General features: G+C 35.3%; 1 protein-coding gene across 2 annotated transcripts; it reads right to left on the minus strand.

Annotated features, from left to right (window-relative positions):
* Positions 1-40: 40 nt before the first annotated feature.
* ankha (ANKH inorganic pyrophosphate transport regulator a) lies at positions 41-17,961 on the minus strand. Of its 2 annotated transcripts, none has more exons than XM_051882399.1 (12): positions 17,525-17,961; positions 12,637-12,853; positions 12,366-12,484; positions 10,085-10,168; positions 9,436-9,606; positions 9,220-9,354; positions 9,042-9,134; positions 8,267-8,359; positions 2,635-2,764; positions 2,413-2,536; positions 1,956-2,055; positions 41-1,118 (listed from the first exon to the last, which is right to left on the minus strand). In XM_051882399.1, exons 1-12 carry the CDS (start codon positions 17,615-17,617, stop codon positions 990-992), a joined length of 1,488 nt encoding a protein of 495 aa, XP_051738359.1. In that variant the 5' UTR covers positions 17,618-17,961; the 3' UTR covers positions 41-989. The 2 variants fall into 2 exon arrangements, with proteins under 2 accessions (XP_051738359.1, XP_051738358.1); XM_051882398.1 differs by having other exon boundaries at positions 41-1,121; positions 17,525-17,955.
* Positions 17,962-18,366: the final 405 nt, after the last annotated feature.

Consider the following 18,366-nt stretch of genomic DNA (forward strand, 5'->3'; position numbering starts at 1 on the left):
ACAGATGAGAAATGCAAATAAGAACAACTTTAGCCAAACATTTGTTTAATAAGCACATTAATGCCTTCATAATGTGCTTAGTTTATTTGTATTTGCCGACATATGATCTGTCATTCAGTTAGGCCACAAGCACCGAGTAACAAGAGACCTAAAGTAAAGCAGGCCCTAAAAACTCTCCAAATTGCATTCCATTTAGTATTTTGACAAAAGAGATAGTGAAAGTAAAGCTTATAGTACATTTCTAAGATCTGTAAAATGAAATAAAATGGATTCTATAATGTGGTCCCAGCACAGAATACTGGATCAAATGACGTTCATGCATTAACAAAAGCTCAAATAAATAGTCTACTGTATTATAACTCCATAGTGACATTTGCAAAGTATACAACATTTGTGTAGTGAATACAAAAATAAATCAATTGAAATCTACTATCAAATCTAGTCTGCGCCAAGTCAGTAAAAGATATTCCTTTTAAGCAAGTTATAATACACTCAAAGTGTAACTGTTCATTGTGCGTCTCAATGCAAGAGGAAAACGGACAGTATGTCTCAGGGTCAAAATTCAGCAGATTGTCACTAAAACATCTTTCAAGCCTGTTTTTGAAGCACTCTTTCTCCAAGAATTTATTTTCTGATGTGAGGGTTTATTTTGGCAAAAAATTTTCATAGGCTTGCAGAATAGGAACTCTGGAAGACGTCTGTAAATATGCCTCAGTTCAAAAAGTGCAGGAGTGCATCTGATGTAGACATGCAAATCCGCTCATTCTACCCCATACAAGCACCACTCAGTCTCACTGTTCCACTGAGGTAATGCAGAGATTGTAGAAAGATAGACACATTAGTTCCATAGAATAAAGTACTAGTTAACACTCATTGTCAAAAATCTAAGACACTGTACAGCTGCAGATATCCACATCTTCACCATCTCCAAATGAAAGAAAAACATGTGTACAGTATTCTACTCTTGCTTTTTCTTTCAATGATCTGATTCACTCGTCTTCTCTTTCCATCGGCTCATTCTCAGCCTCTTCAATGACATCTAATTCTGTCCTGGAAGTGATTTGAGTCATTGGGGAAGAGTTATCCTCCTCCACAACCATTTCTGCTTCTGGGGATTTCTTCTGACAACAGAAATTGAGAATAATAAATATTGTAGAATAGATACTAGAGAATACATATAGAGAATAGATAATAGAATATCTGTGTAAAGTATGTTAAAAGTCTAGGACCTTTGAGACGATAATACTCTTGAATTGCATTAAAGGAATTTTTTCACCCAAAAATGAAAATTCTAAGAGCATAAGTAATATTATACTATTATACTATTATAATATTATAAATAAATAATATTATAAATGAATATAATAAGAGCAGGTTGACCAATTGTAAACTGAATGTGCAAGGCTTCCGACTGATTTTAATTCATTTTAACTGTACAAAACAAAACTTATGTATGCTGCTAGATGTTGCAAACTGGTATTTATCATATTTAATAAAAAATTATCATCACAATCATACCACACATATCTTTTTAGCGCAAATAGTTTTGCCGAATACTGCACTTTGTTATTCTTGTAGTTATTTATCTACACTGGCTAATGAATTCTAAGTCTCACACAACTGAGCTGGATAATGACAATATTGTCTTCTGTAGAGATAAATCAAATTCATTTTAAAATAGATTAACTTTACACAGTTATTGAACTAAACTGAATCAACACTGAACTGACTTGAGCTGAATAATGACACTATTGTCCTTTTAAAGCTGCTTTACAGCAGAATTTGAATTTTTCTCATGTTTGATAAAGTTTGCATCACTGATTCTGTCATTTTCCTGTTTATTATGGTGATGCTGCTTTAAAACAATCTGTATTGTATCACTTGTGCACTGAAAAATAAGGTAGGACACCTTCTTTAATATTTATATAAACTTTCACAGCCCGATGGTTCCTCACCTGCTTTCGGTATACATAACAGGCAGCCACTGCAACCATGGTGGATTCCCCCATGAATCCTGCTAATAAAGACCCCACTCCCAGTGTGGCACCATGCACCCTGCACAAAGACAAAATAACATCAACAAGACAAATGTGGTTTCAATACGGTACCAGCTAATAAAATGTACAATTTAATGCTGTACAGTTGCTCTGATCAACAAACCCTTTAAAGAACAATTTTCTGAGTTTATTTTAAATGTTGCTGCAGCAGACTGCATTAGCTGGAGAGCGGAGTCATAATTAATTCACAAAATGCAGACAGGGATTTGAATTGGTTTATTTTTAGACTCAGTAAAAATTTAGAAGCAGCATGACAGCTAATTACTTCACAGATCACATTCTGAGCAGAAACACATTTCGAAGATATTTTTTAAGGTGCATTTAGAATATTTGCATATTCCTGCTGTATACTAACCCCATGTAAGGCAGCACCAGAAGGCTGGTGATGAGCACAACGATGCGCAGAACTGAACTAGGTGCCAGGACAAAAGTTTTCTTCAACGTCATTAACCAGCCTGTTAGATGAGCTCGAACCGTAACTGTAGACACAGACACAAGGTCACATAGATGTAAGGCACTGCAAATTATTTAAGATTGTATAAAAAGTCCAAAGGTCAAATAAAAGACGTAATGGTACCAGGTAGAGGGAAAAAGGAAAAGACTCTCAGTGGAATGATGCAGAGCTGTGCGAAGGCCATGTCCACCCCGATGACATCGACCAGGATGCGCTCAGAAATATGAGGGGTCCAGAATATAATGAAACACATCTGGCAAACACAGACACAGAGAAATTAACGGGAGACAGAGCAAAATGACTCACTTTTTCTGTCCAGTGGTAAATATATGTGCACAAATCACTTAATTTATAATTTTGTGTCAAGATGTTATACAAAATTACAAAAAATGTGACATGGTTAATGCATTAGGTAGCATTTTTATCCAAGTTAATTCATAAATATATGACTGTTAATTCATATTTGTTCACAAAACATGACATTTACATTTATTTAGCAAATGATTTTATGATTTTATATGAAGTGACTTACAAATGAAAAATACAAGAAGCGATGAATTAAAATGAATGATTATATTAACTAAATTATTTATTTATTAAATAATAACCTGAAATTGATCAGAAATGGGGCAGATCTCACCCCCCATTGTAGTATTTTTTTCTTACTATGGTAGTCAATGGGGGACGAGATCTGCTTGGTTACAAACATTCTTCCAGATATCTTTCTTTATACAGGTTTGGAACAACTTGAGGGGGAGTAAATGACGGAATTTTCATTTTTGGTTGAACTATCCCTTTAATATCTTAAAAAAAAAAAATCACACTGACCCCAAACTTTTGAATGGTAGTGTATATCTAATATTAACAAATTGAACCTTATTGTATGTCAATTGTATGCCAATTAAATAAAAATGTGCACCATCATATGCATTATGTCTAGTAAACATATTGGTTCACTCCCGCATCACCATGTACCAGTTAGTTTTGACTGCGTCTTTGTTATGAGACTCTTCTCATTCCAGCAAGACAAGATTATACAATTGTCTCACGCCAAGCCTGCTCGACGCCCTGCCTACGGGCATTCCTCTCTTCTGGCACAATTGAGTCAGACAAAAGGCCTGGCGTGCCTGTTTTCAGTGAAAGATCCTCCACATCTGACCAAGTTAAAAGAGATGGGCTTGAGTCATATAATCTGCACTTGGCTTTGACCTTTACTGCTCACTCCTTACCACAGTTCTAGCCACAAACCCCTCAGTAATTGTAGTATTTCCTCAGGCTTTAAATACATAAAATAAAATAAAGTAAAATAATATAAAGTAAAATAAAAATAAAATAAAAACCCACATTTGTTGTACTGTAATTATGTTTTGCTGGTTCGTTAAAAAGATCTCCTGCAAGATTATTTGACCTGTTTTCTCTGGTATCATTATAAAACAAGAAGCAGGAAAGCTGCCAAAGATCTTCAGGCTGTTTTGAAACGTCTCGCCTGGTGCCATTTAGAAAAGAGGGTGTGCAAGATGTACGTACATGTGTTGTTTATTTTAATTTGATTTAATCCTCTAATCATAATTGCACATCACACACCTACAAGTCATGTCACGGAAAACTAAAACAAATGCCAAAAACTGTGACATGTCCAGCCAAGCTCTATAGTTTGTTCTGTCATTTGCCTGTTCACAACATGGATACATTGTTGATTGTTTATCCTCACTGCTATTGTAAGAAAGCATTTTATTAGTTTTTTTTTTTTTTCCATAATAAAGTAAAACCTTCTCCATATGTGTAACATCTGCTTTCCAACAGCCCTGTTGTACTTGCATTATATAAATTGACTCATTGCAGCCTGTTGGGGTTTTTTTTTTTTTTTTGTCTTCAGGCCCTGAGGTAAAAGCAAAACAAGTAAACAGATGAAAAAAGGGGTTTACGACCTAGGTGTGAACTGAAATGTGTTTACTGATTTTATGGCATTTGAAAAATGCATGTCGTTTTAAGGTGCAGAAGAGGAACCATTTGTTATGTTGAAACTTGAGCAGCTGATCTGACCAGCCCCTAACTTTGACATGCTTTACCAAAATGAAACCAAATACATTATGAAAATATCTGCAGGGAATGTGTTAAGGAAATCCGGTTCAGCAATTTTTTTTTTCTTTTTTTTTTTTCTGTAGGTGACAGTTAAGCAGTGACAACTGTGCTGTGATACTGCATGCTACATCTAACCTATTTTATTTTTTTATTTACATTTTTTCTATTTCTTAATTATACATGCAAACACTTTTTAGATGAGTAGTTGTAAATATTAAATATAAAATAGCTGACATGTCCTGGGATGTGACATGCTATACTCCAACTAAAGCAAAATTTCCAACTAAAGCAAGCATTTTCATGATCTATCTTGGAGGTTAAAAAAAACAAAAACAAACTACCATTCCAAAGTTTGGGTCAAGAAAAAAGTTTTTGAAAGAAATCTCTTCAGCCCTATAGAGTGCAACAGTTGGGTTCCAGATGTAAAAAACTCCATCTTCTCCATAAGGAAATAGATTTTGAACAATAACATAAACTTTTAAAGACAGACCTACTGTGAGCTACGAGGTTGTTAATCAATGGCCTTTGCTTCTGTTGAAGCTGTCAGCCCGCATTATTTCAGCTTATTTTTAAAATAATTGTTTAAAAGTGGAATTCCTGGTGAAAAACTACATTATCCATGATGCTGTACAGAAAACGACAACAATTAGAGAATCGAAAAAAGTGACACACTCCAAAATAGCTCTTTAGTACTACCACCCCTTAAAGTTTCAAGTCTCTACGACTTCACTCCTCACTTTTAGGGAAGAAAGCTGATCCTTGGAAATTCTAACAATTATATTAGGATTTCAGCGCTACATGCTTGAACCCCTAATAAATAGAGCTAAATCGCAGAAACTACGAAGACTGCCCATTTTCAGTGTCAAGAAAGAATAAGTTACATTTTAAAATATATAAGTAGGTCTTGTCTCATTTAAGCAAATTTATTATAAACAGTCACTGCTATAAACTTGTGAAGTTTCCTTAAATAGGGTTTTTATAATGAATTTATATTATATCGACAAATAATAAATTAAAAGACTTTAAGTACCGAATTGGTACATGAAATCACAGATGTCAGGGGATAAGAACTGTAGCTGAGAATTGTAGCAAAAGGCTGCATTTATTTGACCAGAAATACAGTAAAAACAGTAATATTGTGAATTACCATTACAATTCACAATAACTTTTCTATTTAAATATAATTTTAATATATTTTAAAATGTAACTTATTTCTTCAATGAGTTTTCAGCAGCCATTACTCCATTTTTCAGTGTGACATGATCCTATGACCACATGATCTAATATGCTGATTTGATGCTTATGCTCAAGAAACATTTCTTATTAATATCAAAGCTAAAAACAGTTGAGCTGCTTAATATTTTTAGGAAACCGTGATACACTTTCTTTGATGAATTGAAAGTTCAAAAGAACAGCATTTATTTATAAAAGAAATATTTTGTAACATTATAAATGTCTTTACTGTTTTTTTTTTTATCAATTTAATGAATCCTTGCATTAAAAAGAAAACAAACACAACCCTTGGAATTTATTTGATATGGTGGCTAAATTAACAAGAAATAAAGCTTCAACTTCTGACGTCTCCATACAGTACTCCATGCAGTACTGACTTCTTTACTTGAAAGATTAATAATATTAGAGAGAAAATTATAACCATGCAACCGTCTACTACAGTATCGCATCAGACAGTGCACTGTTCCTGAGGAAAAATTCCATTCATTCATTGCTATAGGAGAGGAAGAATTGTCTAAACTCATTAACGAGCGTAACTACAGCGTGAACTGCAGCTGCAGAGACGCGCAAGCATTCACACTGGAAGTGTTTGTACAGCGTCACAGCAGTGGCTCCAAGCTACATATAAGTGAGCATTTCTTTACAAAGACAATTATAAATATGTTTTTATAAGTTGGTCATTTATAAACTTGATAGTCTTGAAAGTTTGTTAACATGGGGAGGTGTGCAACATTCTCATATAAACGTAAATAACAAATAAACAAGGAGCCTTGTGTCATATTGCTGCACATGAATGAGGTAAGCTTTGTGTTTACATCATCTGCCGCATGCACATGTTTACAAGACAGCAAACTCAGAGAAAAAAAGACCACAAACTTGGGTTTGATTTCGGAATTGCTGCCTATAGCCTACATGTCTCTGTAATAACTAAAAAAAAATGTTTATATATCATATTTTCTGGCTAGTTTACTTTAGTTTTTTATAATACACTATACTTTCACCCAAACTGAAAATAATTGAAAAACAGTTAAATGGGTAAATCTTCTATAAATCATATTTATTTTGTTCATCAAAAGTGTACTTTCACTTTAATTGAGAGTTAGCAGTGCAGCAAAAATAGACCCAGCACGAAACGATCGCGGCACTGCTGCTTCTGCTCCTCCAACGTGCTGCCACGCAGCCTCTGCATGCGGTGTGAATGCTCTAATCTGTTAAAATGGGTACTGAAAAAAAAATACACGCTGCTTACGCTCTGCTGATACGTGTGGTGTGAAACTGGCCTAACACTTGATGGCTGCTCTGTTAAGTCTTCATCGTCAGTTAGGAACCTGGTAGTGCTCTTTGGTACCAAACATTCATTTGAAAGCCACATTTCTAGTATCTGTAAAACAGCATTCTTCCATCTTAAAAATATATCTAAAATAAAACATGCTCTCAATGACAAATGTGGAACAGTTAGTTTATGCATTCCTGACCTCATGGCTAGATTATTGTAATGCTTTTCTGGGTGGTTGCCCTGCACGCTTAATAAACATACTCCAGCTGGTCCAAAACGCAGCAGCTAGAGTTCTTACTAGAACCAGGAAGTATGACCGTATTAGCCTGGTTCTGTCAACACTGCACTGGCTCCCTATTAAACATTGTATACATTTTAAAATCTTGCTAATTATTTACAAAGCACTAAATGGTTTGGCATCCCTGTACTTGAGTGAGCTCTTAACACATTATAGTCCTTCACCTCTATTGCGATCTATATTGCGGTAGATCCTTTTCTTATTTAGCACCTTAACATGACCACAACGCATCTCTGAAGTGTCAGCAGAGATTGTCAACTAGACCAAATATTTTGACTTTTCTGATCCCAATCTGACTTCTGACCTGTAATGCAGCCTGAATCATAATCATGCAGTGTTAATTTGTTGGCCAGAGGAGAACTGTGCCCCCGACTGAGCCAGGTTTCTCCCAAGGTTTTTTCTCCATTTTTGTCACCTGATGGAGTTTGGGTTCCTTGCCACTGTCGTCTCTGGCTTGCTTAGTTGGAGACACTTGATATCCAACAATATCACTGAGCTGCCTGCATTGACATTATTGTATGCAAACTGAACTGAGTTGGACAATGACATTACCGTTTTCTCCAGAGTTACTGTATAGATAAATAAACTAAATTAATAATGAATTATTTTTTACAACAGAATGAATCAATACTGAACTTACTTAAGTTGGATAATGACACTATTTTCATCTAAAGCTGCTTTACAGCCAAAATTATGTTCCCTCTATCACTGTAAAGCAGCTTTTACACAATCTGCATTGTAAAAAGTGCTATATAAATAAAGGTGACTTGACCTGACTTGAACTTGCTGAATAAAATTATTAATTTCTTTAAAAAAAAAAAAAAAAAAGTGACTCCACACATTGAGGTTTGATTAAAAGATCTTACCGCTAAAGAGAGAATAAAACAGCAGAGAGTGAACCTCTTGATGTGTGATGTGGTGACCGTCAGACCACTGGCTAACTTATTGGTAGGGTTATTCTGTTAAAAAAGGAGTACAAATATATGTTAATTAACCTCAGAATGATACAGGTGAAATTATAAAGCTAAACCACAAAAATTATTTTTTGAAAAGATTTAACAAAGAACGACAAAGCAATGTCCGTGCTTTAAAACATACTAATTTGACATTATCTATCAAACCATCTAAAAGCAGAAAGGTGTTTCCACTCCCACAACATAACTATGTGCTTCAACCATGAAAACTAATATGTTGTTTTTCTTGCTTGCCAGAAGAACACTGAGTGCAAGTGATAGCAAAAACAGCATTTAAAAGTTACAAAACAAGTTCTCCCCATCCTAAATCTTTCATTCAAACTCACCAACACAACCACACAATTAAAACCTAACCTTCCAATCAGAAAGGGGCAAAACATGTGCCTGAATCAAAAAGTCTGACTGTTGCAGGTCTTTCAATGGTATTTAATTACAGGTCTTCAGGATGAGGCATTTTATGGTGAACACTAGTCATCGGGTGTTGACTAAAAAAAAAACTTTCCGAAGCCTCAGGACAAACCAAACAAAAGTTTCAAAGTTCTTATGTAAAAACTTGTACCAAACAACAAAAGACAATTATATAAGTTATTTAAGAATTACATTTTTATATTTTTTGAAGAAAGATGTGTTATTTTTTTGCTTGTGAGGGAACTACTATGCCACTTACCTTATCAAAAGCTGGATAGACGGCACGTAGTTCTGTTAACCAGCCATAGGGCACGTGACCCACCGGATATGTAGCTGTGAGGACTGCTACCGCCTAGCAAACGCACACAATTGAGTTACAACAGACTGCTGTGTGCTACTGTTGGCCACAGCACATACTAGCACCCATCAGTACTCACTTCAGTCGATGCATCACTGCCCTTGAGGTCCCGAGAGACAAACAGATTGACGATGGGTCGGCTGATGCGCTGAGTGGCTAAAATGAGGGCAAGCGGCCACCAGAAACTAAGCATCTTCCTTACGGTGACATCACCCTGAAAGTGACCACAAGTACAGTACTGAATATAGGAAGCAATTTTCCAAATTTTCTGCAAAAATCTGCTTGATAAATGTACCCCCTGATCGACGCTGTTTGATTCAGGGATGTTGTCATGGACATTACAGTAGTAGCCCAGTCCTACGATAGTGAATCGCACCAGAGCTCCCATGTACAGAGAGAGAATGGGAATAAGAAGAGGCTCTAAACATTCCAGGTTACTCTGGAGAAGGATCGCCACAAATATTATCTGCAGGCGAACAGGAAAGTCAAAAACCAATTAAATATTAGGCAAGTTTAAATATATGTTTAAACATGACAAACCTGCAAAAATTTTCATGCATTCAGTGTGTAAAAAGGGAATGTTCTGTAGCTTTTTTAATGCAAATCTGCAATGCAAAATGAGTGCTCAAAATAGCTCTTCAGCAGCCAGAACATCTTACACCCCCAAACAAAAACAAACCATGTTATGATAAAGTTTATCATTTAACATGCCATAAGGATGTTATGATATCAACATTTTTGATACCATAGAAATTTCATAATTCTTGTCACCAATGTCAATATCACAAAAAACTACTAGCATAAATAAATAAAACTCAAACTCACTGAAGACAAGTAAACATTTAGTGAAGAAATAAGAATATCACTACAACACTTTTTTTTTCATTTGTGGAACAGGGAATGTAGCACACAACCGTTAACAAAGGTCACCTTGGTATTATTACCTGCGCAACAACATCAGAGATGGAGGCAGATCCTACTAGCAGACTGTACTTATGCTTCAGGAGGATGCCAGCATGAATCCACGCCTTTGCAGAAAAATCAAAACAGAACAAATTTAAAAATTATGTTACAAGTATTCCAAATAGAAGCATTAAAGGGTTAGTTCACCCAAAAATGAAAATTCTGTCATCATTTACTCACCCTCATTGTGTTCCAACCCATAAGACTTTCATTCTTCTTTGAAATACAAATGAAGATATTTTGATTTTGTAAAGGATTAACAGATTTAATTTAGGCTTTAATTAGACCATCCCCTGTGAAGGCCTCATCGACACGACAGCCAGTGGCACAGATCCTCAAAAAAAACATTTCCATACAGGCGTGATGAATCCGATCTTCAACTAGACGGAATTGGATTAAATATTTTGACTGCTGCGATCCCAATCTGACTTCTGACCTGTAATGCAGCCTGAATCATAATCATGCACTGTTCATTGTTGGCCAGAGGAGAACTGTGCCCCCGACTAAGCCTGGTTTCTCCCAAGGTTTTTTTTCTCCATTTTTGTCACCTGTTCGAGTTTGGGATCCTTGCCGCTGTCACCTTTTGGCTTGCTTTAGTTGGGGACACTTGAAATTCAACAATGTTTTTGATCTGCCTGCATTGACACCATTGTATGCGAACTGAACTGAGCTGGACGATGGCATCACTGTTTTCTCCAATGTATAGATGAATTAACTAAATTAATAACTATTGATTTTTACAAAGGAATGAATCAATACTGAATTTACTTAAGCGGGACAATGACACCATTTTCTTCTAGAGCTGCTGTGCAGCCAAAACTACTTGCCAGTTATCACTGTAAAGCTGCTTTGACACAATCTGCATTGTAAAAAGCGCTATATAAATAAAGGTGACTTGACCTGACCTGACTTTATTGACATATAAACATTCATCAACACACATTAGATATGGCAAACAGAAGCTCAAGCTTGCTTGCTTGGCGTGTGAGAGCCAACGAGACTCATTCTCGTGCATTACGCAGCACGTTTGAGCTTCTGTGAAAAACGAGGTTTGTTCTTGTGCAGCAAGCAAGTTGAGCTTCTGTTTATGTTTGCTGATCAATGTTTTTATGTGAATAAAAGCCTAAATTCAATCTGTTCATAATATAAAGCCAGCAAGTCTCTTTTTTTTTTGACTAAACCGTTCAATTAATGGATTCATTTTACGATCTCTTTATGAACTTTATAAAGCACTAAAGTGGTACAGTAGTTCCGTAGCTGTCAATGGAGGGACAGAAATCTCTCAGATTTCATTTAAAATATCTTCATTTGTGTTTTGAAGATGAACGAAAGTCTTACGGGTTTGGAATGACACGAAGGTGAGTAATTGCTGACATTTTTTTTCATTTTTGAGTGAACTTTAAACCCTTTAAAGGTGCAGTAAGCTATTTCTGAGAAATACTGTTGATATTTGAAATCAACCCAAACAAACATACCTATCCCTTCATTGATCCACCCCCAAAATGCATGAACACACAACGCAAGAGTTGATGTAATATAGCGAAGATGACAAACCAATGACAAGGAAGAACAAAAAATGAACATACAGTACACAAAAGTAAATAAAAGCAAGAGTTTGTTGTTAGTCGCCAGCAGCACAGCAGCTCCAGACAAACAATGACACTCAAAACTGTCCTGTTACTAAGCTAACATTGCAACTACAGCATATCTTGGTTTTGTGAAACATGGCAAAAAAAATGTTACTCATGTATGGAGCAGGAACAACGCAATCTCATCATCCATTTACAGGCCTTCAAGCTTAGGCCTCTCCAGCACTGCAAAGCTATTCTTGTATTAACATGGGTCCTAAAGTTCTTGCTCGATCACAGCCCTTCTTTTTTCAGCGATATTCCTCTGACCTTTTCTCTTTTTTAATGTCTCTAAGGCATTTCTATTTCTGTAGTCTTTCTTCAAATCTCCCTCTTACTCACTCTCTCTCCTCCCTCATCATGAGCATACACCCCCTACTGCTGATTGGCTACAATGTGTTGTAGTGCTCAGTCTGATCTACTTTCAACAGCATTTCTCAAAAATCACTCACTGCACCTTTAAGAAGTGGTTTTATTCCACCTCAGCAAGAAGCAGAGCTATAAATAGTCTATTGTCTCAAACAAATACATCATTTTGTACTTCCTGTGCTTCACCAGAAGTCTGAAATATGGTTTTAGATTATGCAGTATCTGGAATTACTTCTTAAGATTATAATATAAGCGTCACACTTACCATTGCATCTAATATTGGAAATACTGCGAGGTACAGGAAGGCCTTTCTTGTCTTGTTTCCAACGGAATCATCCACATGGTGGAGCTTATTAATGATGTAGTAGCCCAGATCTGTGTAAGCTGGGAAAATATGAAATCTAGTAGACTATCCAACAGAATCCACTTTTTACATCCCAAATTAGCAGTTGCTTTGTCACCAACATGACACTTTATAGTTACAGTGGTTCTTTTAATGAGATCTTTGAGACATTTTATCCACAAGACAGACACACCTATGAGGATGTGGAGGATCATGGCAATGACCCCAGCCACAGCCATGCAGAAGACTGCCTTGGTTCTCTCCCTCTTACTGTTGACAAACACGAGTCCCACATTTTTGAAGTCACTCATTGGTCCAGTGAAGAACTTCATAAGCGAGTATGCCAGACCATAGCTGGCCAGCATCTCAACCTTGTCCTCTTTTACAGAAGCGATACCCCTGTTCAGAGCCTGAAGAAGACATGAGAAAGAGACATACCAACATACCGTTATAGTACCGTTCAAAACTTTGCCATAAGCTTTTTAAATGTTTAAAAGAAGTCTCTCATGATCACCAAGCATGCATTTATTTAATCAAAAATACAGTAAAAAAAGTGATATTTTGAAATATAATTACATTTAAAAATACCAGTTTTCTATTTTAATATATTTAAAAATGTAATTTATTCCTGTGATAGCAAAGCTGAATTTTCAGCATCATTTCTCTAGTCTTCAGTGTCACACGATCCTTCAGAAATCATTCTAATATGCTGATTTTGCTGCTCAAGAAACATTTCTTATCATTATCAGTGTTGAAAACAGTGCTGCTTCATATTTTTGTGTAAACCACAAAGCTTATTTGCAGGACTAGACTATGTTGAGCAAGCAATCTCATTGGCTGTATATATATATATGTGTGTGTGTGTGTGTATACAGTATATATGTATAATTTTCAACAGGATCTGCATTTTCATGGGTTTAAAAGGAAGATTTTTGTTTTTAAAAGACAATAAAAACAAATGTATGCATCCTTTCCTTCATTTTCAGAAGTCAACGAATTTACGAAAGCTGAATGTAACATTTTTGACAAGCCACACATGTCTCTGAGTAACATGTAATTGATTTAAGCCATGAAATAGGCTTAATTCCGTAAAAAAGTATAATGAACTATGCAAAAAGCATTTTGAATGTCTCCAGCACATTTTATAATTACCCAAAAAATCAAACATAGTTCACCCCTTATGCACTTTATCACATCGGTCAAAAACTTTGAAGTCCGTCAAAAAGGCTGGCTGTCGGTTGGAATATTACCACTAAAAACATCAACATCACACATGGGCATCAATCACTGCACTGAATAAGCTACTTGTCGGCTATGATATAATAATTATTAAATTACAATCCATCTGTTTTCAAATCCACATCATTTGAATATCACAACATCAATGTCTGTCAAAATTATACATGCACAATACATGGTAGTATTTAAGAGAAGCAGAGGTCCTCGTTTTCCAAAAAGGGAGAAAATGGCGGCCTGGGCGGCTTCAACATGCCATCTGTCAAAGACGATAACGAGTATAAATTCGTTCTTCACTCACTGAACTTGAATCGGAATGATCAGGGAACTAAGTAAAATACTTCACACTGCATGCTAAATAATAATTATAATAATAAAAATAATAATAATTCCTTACATTTATATAGCGCTTTTCTGGGTACACAAAGCGCTTTTACATATGGAAGGCGGAATCTCCTCAACCACCACCAATGTGCAGCATCCACCTGGATGATGCAACGGCAGCCATATTGCGCCAGAACGCCCACCACACACCAGCTTATTGGTGAAGAGGAGACAGAGTGATGAAGCCAATCAGTATATGGGGATGATTAAGGATGGCATGATGGACAGAGGCCATTGGGCAAATTGGGCCAGGATGCTACTCTTTTTCGAAGGACATCTGGGATTTTTAATGACCACAGAGAGTCAGGACCTCTGTTTAATGTCTAAAGAGAATAAATGCCAATCTAAAGCAGGGTTTGTGAACATCGTTCACCATTGTGTTGGTTATGACAGACATTTTTATGCACAAACTACACATTCTGATTCTGACATTCTGATTTGAATATTTTCAATAATTTTCTATTCTTGACTGATCGTTTTTTAATAATTTTGTTAATAGATGTTAAAATGAGTGATCTTGAGATGAGTCCCTAGTTGTCCAATTTGACTCTCATATGCTGATGTAATATGTATTATAAACTTGACAGGTGATTTTTAAACAATGTAGTTTGATAACTACCTTCTTAGTTGTTTAAAAGATTCAGGCATCAGAGTTTGTTGTTTAATTTTCCAATAAAAGATGATGCATTTTTACATGATTTGTTACATTTAGTTACCCCTTAGCAGATTTTGACTATATATATACACTACCAGTCAAAAGTTTGGAAACATTACTATTTTTAATGTTTTTATGCTCATTAAGGCTGCATTTATTTCATAATAAACACAGAAAAAACAATAATATCGTGAAATATTATTACAATTTAAAATTATGGTTTTCTATTTTAATATACTTTAAAATATAATTTATTTCTGTGATCAAAGCTGAATTTTCAGCATCATTACTCTAGTCTTCAGTGTCACATGATCCTTCAGAAATCATTCTAATATGCTGATTTGATACTCAGGTATCAATGTTGAAAACAGTTGTGTTGCTTAATATTTTTTTGGAACCTGTGATATTTTTTTCAGGATTCATTGATGAATAAAAGGTTAAAAAGAACAGCATTTATTCAAAATATAAATCTTTTCTAACAATATAAATCTTTAATATCACTTTTTATCAATTTAACACACCCGTGCTGAATAAAACTATTAATTTCTTTCAAAAAAAAAAAGAAAGTAAAAAAATTACTGACCCCAAACTTTTGAACGGTAGTGTATATTGTTACAAAAGATTTCTATTTTAAATAAATGCTGATATTTTTTAACATTTTATTTATCAAAGAATCCTGAAAAAGTATCACAAGGTTATAAAATAATATTAAGCAGCACAACTGTTTCCAACATTGATAATAAATCATCATATTAGAATGATTTCTGAAGGATCATGTGACACTGAAGACTGTAGTAATGATGCTGAAAATTCAGCTTTGCATCACAGAAATAAATTATATTTTAAAGTATATTAAAACAGAAAACCATAATTTTAAATCATACACAATATTATTTCACAATATTATTGTTTTTTTTCTGTATTTATTATGAAATAAATGCAGCCTTAATGAGCATAAGAGACTTCATTCAAAAACATTAAAAATAGTAATGTTTCCAAACTTTTGACTGGTAGTGTATATATATATATATATATATATATATACACACACACACACACACACTCATGGAAAACACCATTTTGCACCCTATTTGTGCAGCTATCTACAAGAACACGATAGACAGAGAGACAATAAGATTGCTGCTAAAAATACACTCACACAATAGTTACATAAGACTAATCCTTGCCCCGTCTACTCCTCGCTCTAACGCACACACACCGGTACTTAATAAGATGGTCATGGTCTAACACTAAAGGACAAAAACCTAGGCTAACATGTGAAACACATGCATTAGGTCTGTTAACAGATCAGTGTGCCACAGACTAAAGTAGCAATATTAAGACATGGGCAAAAACTATTTATCAACCCCAACTTGGTTGACCTTTGCACCTTGATGAACTTGATGAACCTGATGAACCATCCTTTGATTTTACTCAGTGCATATCTGTTAAAAAATAATCTTTAATACTGTATGCCCAAGCTATACAATCTTCACAGTCAATCCTTCAGTTAAATATTGATAATTATGAGTTGTATGACAAAAATAAAGGCATCTAGTTGTAGCATACGTATTCAAACAAGGACACAATCAGAGCTTCTAACATGCCCTTCCACATATTTCTCTAGTAGTTTAACAGTAATGACACTGAACAAGGACAGTTTGAGCAATTTATGGACCTGACAGCAGGTTCAAGGAGGTTATAAGAGGTAGTATGTAGTATAAGAAGGGTAAAGATTTTTGTGCACTGTTTTTGTTGCTATCTGAATTTTTTTTTTTTCTGGACTCAATACACGTAAAAGACACTAAAAATAGGTTTTTACCCCATATATCACTGAGGACATCTACTGTAACTGTTTTTTATTTGAAGCAGATGTATTTTAAAGTCCAGTGACTCAATAACCAGATCTTTGTTTTACTTCAAAAAGAGTGGCAGTGGTAGCATGTTATGCAAGAAGAGTAGGCTACTCATGCACACAGAGAGCACATCCTCAAGAACTTACTTAAAACCTACTGCATTCTGGGAAATACAATCAATAATTAAAAACACATGGTTATCCATGACACAACTGCCAGAGATAGAACATTTATTTGTAGTGATGCCTGGCAAAATGCATCTGGACAAGGTGTTATAACTTAAAGAAACTCAGGAGATACAGGGAGACTTTTAACTCCAGTGCATTTTTTTTTTTTTTTTTTTTTTTAACTCATTACAAATATTTAGCTTGAAGTCTACAAAAAACACTCAACTATTACTATTAGTGTACAGGAAAAATGGAGTTTAAACTAGACCAATAATTGTCATAATGGAACCTGCCATTAAACAGCCTATTATAAGCTTTTCTGCTAAATTGTAAGTAAAACCATTAAGTAAAACCATAATTGTTAAAGACAAAACAATTCACGAAATATCAAAAACATAAAAGGTGGCATACACAAACACCAAACCACTGTTTTGGTTGTGATAATAAAAAACAACTAATAGTTCAACTTATAAAATCTACCTTCACCTTGTTTCCTTGTACCCTTGAGCACCACGGCTCAACTCTTGTGGGATTTGAACCTAAAACCTTTAGATTATGAGCTCAAATCTTTGACCACTACGCCACACTACCCTAGGGATAAGATTCGTGAGAAATACTAACACATTAGGCTATTATTGGACCCAATCTGACCTTCATGTATCTTCACCAAAGTTCAACGTGTATATTTACATACATTTCACTGCAGTCCGTGCCGTAAAAAGCGGTTAAATGTCAAAATAACAAGGTGTACAAGTTCAAAGTTATAATGTCATAATATCTCACCTGTTCTCCGAAGTCTATGGCTATATTAGTAATGGCTAGTGGCAGCAGAAAGCGAATAAGAGGCCAGTACGCAGTGCGTGATAGACAGTCCATTTTGATGAATGATGATAATAATACTTAAGCATTAGTCCGTGTCGGGCTGCATTGAAGAGTCGCTTTATGGTTTGCGGGTATCCAGCTGCCTGGAGTCAAACTGGAAAAACTGGAGACACATTCCCAGCGCTTCCGATGAGAAGGTCATCCAAATATTGCGCATTATATCATCATGCCATTCACCCGCGAATTAAAGTGCGAATGTAGGAGACCGATGAAGTCCAGCATTATTATGTCTAACAGGCTGAAGGAATGTCTGCTGTGCGCGCTCGCGTGTGTTATTTATTTTCGTGCAGAACACACGTGGGGCGCGTCACAAAACCAAGCCCTTCTCCAGCTGTTCGCGTCAGTCTACGGCCCGGGGGTTGTACCATTATTAGTGAAGATTGATTCATTACTTTTTATAGTATATTAGTTTTTTCTCTGTGTTAAAACAATGCAATTGGAATCAAATGTCAACGGAAATGGTTTAATAAGTTACAATGGAAAGTTACGTTTATATTATTTTTAATCTCTGCTGCCCTCTGCTGGATATTATTTGGAGAGAAAATTACCCCCCTCCCTCGTTGAAAATCCATGATCCATGATATCAATCCATGATACATTTTTGTTATTATATATAGCAGGGGTGTAAGCATACGGCCCGGGGAATGAATTGAACAATAATAATAATAATAAAAAAAAAAAAAAATAGAGATGTATGACACCAGCCATAAATCCCAACGATTTTTAGTTTTATTTTGGCCAAT

This window comes from Ctenopharyngodon idella, chromosome 23 (genome assembly GCF_019924925.1).
Source record: "Ctenopharyngodon idella isolate HZGC_01 chromosome 23, HZGC01, whole genome shotgun sequence".
Classification (NCBI taxonomy): domain Eukaryota; kingdom Metazoa; phylum Chordata; class Actinopteri; order Cypriniformes; family Xenocyprididae; genus Ctenopharyngodon; species Ctenopharyngodon idella.